The following is a 7,261-nucleotide window of genomic DNA, read 5'->3' as shown; positions in this document are numbered from 1 at the left end:
GGGGAAGGGAGGGGCGGAACGGAGAGGGAGGAGAAGAGGAAAAGCTGAGATGAAAGGGAGGGAGCCAAGAGAAATGGGGGAGAAGGAGGAGCTATGAGGACGAAGGAAGAGCTGCGCGGGAGTTGGACGAACGGAGAGTAAGGGGAGGAGCCAAAAGAGAGGGAAAGAGAATCTGAGAAAAAGAGAGGCCCGGATCCTCCACGTGCGAGGCTCAGAGACAGAGACGCCGAAACCCACACCCACAGAGAGGGCTTTGGCATTCTGGGTCGGAGGCAAAAGAGCTCGAGACCGTGGTCTCCCCCGGTGTGCCCCATACCCCTACCCAAAGCCTTCCCCTCACATCTCTGCCTCTCCCACTGGTCCTCACCTTGCAGGTTGCAGTCTCTCGGGCCGCCTCGCAGAAGTTAACTGGAGCCAACCCGGGGAGGTAGAAGGCCGCGCTGCGGGTGGCGTGAAGCCCCAGGAACAGCCCCAGCAGCCACCTCAGCCCGGGGAGGGCGAGCCTGAAGCTGCAAGGGTTGGTTCCCACGCGGAAACCACGAGTACTCATTTCAGGAGCCCGGCTCTGGGCTCGGGCGAGATCGAACCAGTGGAGGGGAGAAACGGAAATGACAAGAAAGAACCGTGGACGGGGACGAGCCAAGATCGACTGGTGGGACTAGAACTCCGGGGAAAGCTACTTATTCCGACGAGACAGTGGCTTGGAACACGTTGCTAGGGCGCCAGGCTGCGTTTATGAGCGCGCGCAGTACGCATGCGTGCGGCTCTGCGCGGCGTCTTCCACCTCCCCCCCACCCATCTCTCCCACTCCCCCCATCCCCCACCCGCAGCCTGGCACTTTCCTGCGGTTGGAGCTTCCTCGCCGAGCGGGGGAGGGGGGCAGGGGAGGCTGGCTGAGAGGTCTCAGCGTCGCAACCTCACAACTTCACAGGGTGAGGTGTCCTCCCCGCGCTTGCCTCAGTCCCAAAGTAGCAATGTTACCTCCCCCCCACCATCTTCACTTCTTCCTGCGGGGTGGTGGGACAAGAAGGAGAAAGAGGGGGAATTCCGGGGCCAAGCCGTCCAGGATGGTGGGTATTAGGCGCTTGAAATGCCGCCAGTCCAAAATTAATGTTCCGTAAGTGTCAAATGCACACCCAGTATCAGAGACTGTTTGGAAAAAGGAATGCAAACCTCTGCATTTTTATAGTGATTGCATTTCGAAATGGTAATATTTTGGGTTAGTTGCGTTAAAGAAAACATTGTTAAAATTAATTTCACCTGTTTCTTTTTATTAAAGTGTGGCTGCTAGGGGCGCCTGGCTGGCTCAGTCCGTAGAGCACGGGCCTCTTGATCTCAGGATCCTGAGTTCAAACCCATGTTGGGCGTGGACGCTACTTTAACATAAATAAATAAAAATAAAGCGTGGCTACTAGAACATTTAAAATGACACGTGGCTCGCATCATATTTCTTTTTTATTCGTTAAAGCAATTTTTAATATAAATAAATTCTGCAAAAATACTACAGCAAAACAAAGCCATGCAGTGTTACCAATTAACCAGTTCAGCTATTCGGTATTTTTATGTTGTCTGTGATGATACATGTATCGCTCAATGTGAAATAAGTTCTAGCATCATTCCTACCTGGGAGACACAACTTTTATTTCACATTCATGACTTAAGCAGAATATGTTTATTATGATTCAATGATAATCTGAAAAATTTTAAAACTCACCTTAAAACCACACACACACACACACACACACACACAAAGAAAACCACAATAATCACATCCTAGAGAATGCCAGGTGGACTTATCCTAAATATGTTCATTGAAGCGTGGTTGACACACAATATTACATCAATTTCAGGTGTACAACAGTGATTCCACAAGGCATTCCATTTCTATTGGACAGCGCAAGTCTGGGGAAGGAGGGGGAAAGGCTACAGAAGAGGGAGGGAGAGGGAAGTGCTGCTCTTAGTCTTTGAAAGTTTTCTTTCACTTAGCGGCGGGGATCTTATTTTTCGACCTCTGTAAGAACCCTCGTCGCCCTCACCTTCCGCTCCCTGTGCTGTCCTATAATGCAAAGTGCTTGTATTTGGACCTAGGCAGTAGTGTAGGTATCATACAACAAAGATAGTAGAAGAGCTGATCATTTTGCCTCCTGGTCTGTCAAGATCTTTGGAGAACAAGAGGTCGCTTGTTTACGCTGAGCCGAGTGCGCCTGGCCATTCTGTCCAAGTTCCCTCGCTCCGAGAGGTCTGCGTCCTCTGTTGATTGGCAGCCGGCGATTCCAGGCAGAACAAAGGCAGAGAGCTGGCGGTTAGCAGAGGCCTAGTAGAATTTAGCGAGTTAACTCTTGAACTAGAGAAGCAGGAAAAGTTGCAGGAGAAAATGTACCAATGATCAGAATTCGGGGCGTTGTAAGAGAGGGGAGAACGAACTTAACCACGCGGACTGGAGAAGCCCTTGTAAAGATTTGGAGAACAGGAGAAGGTGATCAGAAGGGGCACCACTTTAGCGAAGAGGAACAGGAAAGAGGAGCTGGGAAGCTGTAGAGCGGTCATGATTAGAAGTCACCAGAGCTTGAATACAAATCTTGCGTTTTACCACTACATTACCACCCCTCTCCAGGCAGCCTGTGGCTGAAAAAGTGTACGTGTTTAAATAAACGGGATGCTTGGCCAGCCTCCCAGGCCTGGGCGCGGGCGTCTAGCGGCTACGCTAGGGCCCTGCGGGCGGGGACTGCAGCGGGGACTCGGCGCCCTACTGAGCGAGCACAGGCGCCTCACCGAGTGTGGGGACCGTGGGCGACGGGGCTTCCCGGGGCCGGTGTGCCACCCGGGTCACCTACAGGACGCCGGCCTCCGCCCCTCCGCAAACGCAGGAGACAAAGAAGCAGGAAGGAGCAGCCGGTTCGTGATCTGTTTTGCCCCCATCCCCGTCCTCATCTACAGCTCCAACTGTGACTGAGGTCTTCCATTAAAGCTCCCCGCCGCGCCGTGTCTGTTAAACTCAAGAAGCGAAGCAGCACCGAAGGCTACGTCCCCATTCTCAGCAATAAGACACAGCCCTCCGGGTGTCCCCACTGAGTGATTGTCACCACCTCCATCCACCTGCTGGGCCTGAAATGGAGGCGGCTCCTTCTGGTGGATTCTCTGTGCTCCTTGTGCTCCAGAAGTTGTCTTCTGTTCCCCCCCCCCAGCCCCCCCCCCCACAATGTGCAAGCCATTCACTAGGCAGGCCGGCTTTGCCCAACTCCAAGGCTCCCCCTGCCCCATGCGCCAATTTGAAGACCTCTTCTAGAGTGAGGCCTGACTGGCACCTGTAACTAGGGACCGTTTTATTTCTTCCTTTCCAATTCTTATGCCTTTTATTTTTGTTCTTGCCTTGTCGCACTAAATAGGATTTCCAATAGGATATTGAATAAGAGGAGACATCCTTACCTGTCCTCCTTCTCAATGGGAAAACATTCAGTTTTTAACCATGCAGTATGATACCAGCTATAGGCTTTTTTTCCTTAAAGATTTTATTTATTTATTTGACAGAGAACATGAGCACACAAGCAGGGGGAGTGGCAGGCAGAGGGAGAGGGAGAAGCAGGTTCCCCGCTGAGCAAGGAGCCCACATAGGGGCTCATTCCCAGGACTCTGGGATCATGACCTGAACCGAAGGCAGACGCTTAACCGACTGAGCCATACAGGCGGCCCCAAACTATAGGTTTTTTATACTTGTCCTTTATCAGGTTAAGGAAGTTCCTTTCTCTTCCTAGTTTGTTGAGAGTTTTTATCATGATTAGATATTGAATTTTATCCAATTTTTTGGCAGTGTTTCTTATTAAGGTTATTAATATGATGCATTACATTGGTATTTAAATGTTGAATCAGTCATGTATTTCCAGAATAAACCCCACTTGGTTGGATAATATGTAAAAACAAAACAAACAAACAAAAAAACAAATGGGGCTATATTGTAGTGTGGAATGCAAAATTTGCAAGGCTTTTAGAAGATAAAATTCAAGAGAGAGGCAAACCAAGAGACAGGCTTAACTATAGAGAACAAACTGATGATTATAAGGGAAGTGGGTGGGGGGTGGGGGAAACAGGTGATGGGGATTAAGGAGTGCACTTGTGATGAGGACCTGGTGATGTATGGAAGTGTTGGATCACTATATTGTACACCTGAAACTCATATTACACTGTTAACTAATTGGACTTAAAATAAAAACTTTTTTTTTTAAGATTTTATTTATTTATTTGAGAGAGAGAGAATGAGAGACAGAGAGCACGAGAGGGAAGAGGGTCAGAGGGAGAAACAGACTCCCTGCCGAGCAGGGAGCCCGATGCGGGACTCGATCCCAAGACTCCAGGACCATGACCTGAGCCGAAGGCAGTCGCTTAACCAACTGAGCCACCCAGGCACCCATTAAAATAAAAACTTTAAAAAGAGATGAAGTTCAAAGAAATTAATCTCTTAATGTAGGTTATGCCCCAAACTCCGGGGAGACATGGGTTTTCCCTTCTATGCCATTAGGAGTATTTTAGTGGAAAGTGAAGAATACATTATTCATTTTATTTCCTTACTTGTCTCTCGCCCCCTACTAGAAAGTAAGCTCCTTAAGCACAAGATCCTTTTTTTTGTCTTCATATTCCTAGCACAGACCCAAGCACTTGGTAAGAGCATATTGGAGAAGAAAAATTTTCTCTATGCTTCAAGATTTTTTTAATTGGTCTAAGAATTACACTGACATAAGACAGATTAACAGGAGAAAAATCTAAATTACGTACATATGGGGAATCCACAAAACGAGAGATTTCAAAAACAGGAAAAATGACGTATATGTGTCATTCTGGACTAAGGAGAAGGGGGTAGGGGTCTGGGGCTTCAAAAGGAAGGCAGGCAATTCACAAGAAATTGAAAAAGAGCAAATGTTTTGTAAACAAATGTTTGCCAGGCCATACAGAAACAATGGGACACAAAGAATTTTAACAGATTTTGCTAAATTCCTCTGTCACACCTAGATTATGTTATACTATAGTTATCTGTCACTGTAGCTCCCTTTCTAGAACAGGTCCTCTATCTAGATTCTTTTGGGGGGGGTGCAGAGGGAGAGAGAATCTTAAGCAGGCTCCACACCCAGGTGCAGAGCCCAACATGCAGGGCTCTATCTCATGACCCTGAGATCATGACCTGAGCCAAAATCAAGAGTCACTGCCTGAGCCACCTAGGCACCCCAAGATTCTTTTAGGCAGTTAAGGGGAAGATAAAAAGAAAAAGAAAAACTTCCTGGGGCTCCTGGCTGGCTCAGATGGAAGAGTATGCAACTCTTGATCTCAGGGTCCTGAATTCAAGCCCCATGTTGGGTGTAAAGATTACTTAAATAAATAAGCTGAAAAAAAGGAGAAAAGAAAACTTTCCCCAATCTTCTGTTTCTTTTAAAGATTTTTTATTTATTTGACAGAGAGAGATAGCGAGAGCAGGAACCCAAGCAGGGGGAGCGGGAGAGGGAGAAGCAGGCTTCCCGTGGAGCAGGGAGCCCGATGCGTGGGCTCGATCCCAGGACCCTGGGATCATGACCTGAGCCAAATGGCAGACGCTTCACCGACTGAGCCACCCAGGAGCCCCTCTTCTGTTTCTTGATAATCAGCCTAGGGGTGCCTGGTTGGCTCATTCAGAGGAGCCTGCGACTCTTGATCTCTGGCTCATGAGTTCAAGCCCCATCATGTTGGGTGCAGAGATTATTTAAATAAATAAAATTTAAAAAAAATTTTTGAAAAGAAAAAAAGAATCAGACTAAAATAATCCACATGCCTAAGAGACACATTCTGGGGTGTCAAATTTTGCTCCCCAACAAGCATAATACATTGATTCAGAATAAATGAAAAGAGGGAAGAATGAATGCCATGTAACTTACACTGCCGCAGGATTTTTACGTATTTTACTTCATTTAGAAGTCAAAAGAGGATGCAATCAAAAGATGGGAGTAAGTGTAGATAATCAGGATAATCCCCCTTTATTTACAGCAGTAGAGTCTGCATAGTTCCTGCATAGATCCTCCCAGTGCCCATGTAAGGTAGGCAGGGTAGTTATTTTATGTGAGATAACCGAGGCCAAGAGTAGTGAGTTTGCTTGTCCAAGGTCACACAGTAATAGAGGACCAAGTCAAGGCTAGGAAGCAGGTCCCCTGATGTCTAATTTAGTTCTGAAATATAATGGAATTAAAAGGAAGTGCCAGGGGCACCTGGGTGGCTCAGTCATTAAGCATCTGCCTTCGGCTCAGGTCATGATCTCAGGGTCCTGGGATGGAGCCCCGCATCGGGCTCCCTGCTCCGCAGGAAGCCTGCTTCTCCCTCTCCCACCCCCCCTGCTTGTGTTCCTTCTTTTTTTTTTTTTTTTTTAAACACACGTTTCACATATAATTTATTTATTTTTATTTTTTTTTAAGATCTTATTTATTTATTTGAGAGAGAGAGAATGAGAGATAGAGAGCACGAGAGGGAAGAGGGTCAGAGGGAGAAGCAGACTCCCTGCCGAGCAGGGAGCCCGATGCGAGACTCGATCCCGGGACTCCAGGATCATGACCTGAGCCGAAGGCAGTCGCTTAACCAACTGAGCCACCCAGGCGCCCTGTGTTCCCTCTTTTGCTGTGTCTCTCTCTGTAAAATAAATAAATAAAATCTTAAAAAAAAAAAAAAAAAGCATCTGCCTTTGGCTCAGGTCATGGGTCCTGGGATCGAACCCCGCGGGGGAGCCGGGGGGGGGGGGGGGGGGGGGAAGGGGACCTCCCTGCTCAGCGGAGAGTCTGCTTCTCTCTTTCCCCCCACTCATGCTCTGTCTCTCAAATAAATAAATAAAATCTTATAAAAAAATAAAAGGAAGTACCAAGTGGTAATAAAAAAGAAACTCATTTTATGTAGCTGGAAACTCGACAGCTACATCAACTATGAAACACGCAAGTAAAAGCTTGAGTGAAGCATATGAACCTGAAGTTAGGAGCTAACTTTGGCAGTGGTGCACAGAGAGATTCAACCATGAAATTTGTGATATGCAGCGTCACTCAAACAACTTTGAAAAAGGAGAGAAATGCGAGGAATGACACCTCACAAAAGTGGGTGCCTTGGGCTGCACTACAGACAATGCGTAAGATGGATGAATACAGCAACTAGATCTTTAATGGTTCGTCTTTCATAGTGACATTTTCCCCCTCAATTCCAACCATTTGGAGTTAAAGATATCCAAGTGACAGTTCCCATCCTCTTTCCAGTTCACTTCGACATGTAC

General features: G+C 47.3%; 1 protein-coding gene across 1 annotated transcript in view; it reads right to left on the bottom strand.

Annotated features, from left to right (window-relative positions):
- Positions 1–715, bottom strand: part of LOC112815509 (transmembrane 9 superfamily member 2-like) — a 78,644-nt gene extending 77,929 nt beyond the window's left edge. Inside the window, 1 exon segment of the mRNA XM_073885663.1 lies at positions 368–715. Coding sequence (XP_073741764.1) covers positions 368–550 — 183 coding nt within the window. The 5' untranslated portion in view covers positions 551–715.
- Between the last annotated feature and the right edge of the window lie 6,546 nt (positions 716–7,261).

This window comes from Callorhinus ursinus, unplaced genomic scaffold (assembly GCF_003265705.2).
Source record: "Callorhinus ursinus isolate GAN/ISIS: 27379988/994484 unplaced genomic scaffold, GSC_fseal_2.0 scaffold64, whole genome shotgun sequence".
Taxonomy (NCBI): Eukaryota; Metazoa; Chordata; class Mammalia; order Carnivora; family Otariidae; genus Callorhinus; species Callorhinus ursinus.
The sequence above is the reverse complement of the archived record's forward strand: the minus strand, read 5'-3'. Positions and strand labels throughout refer to the sequence as shown.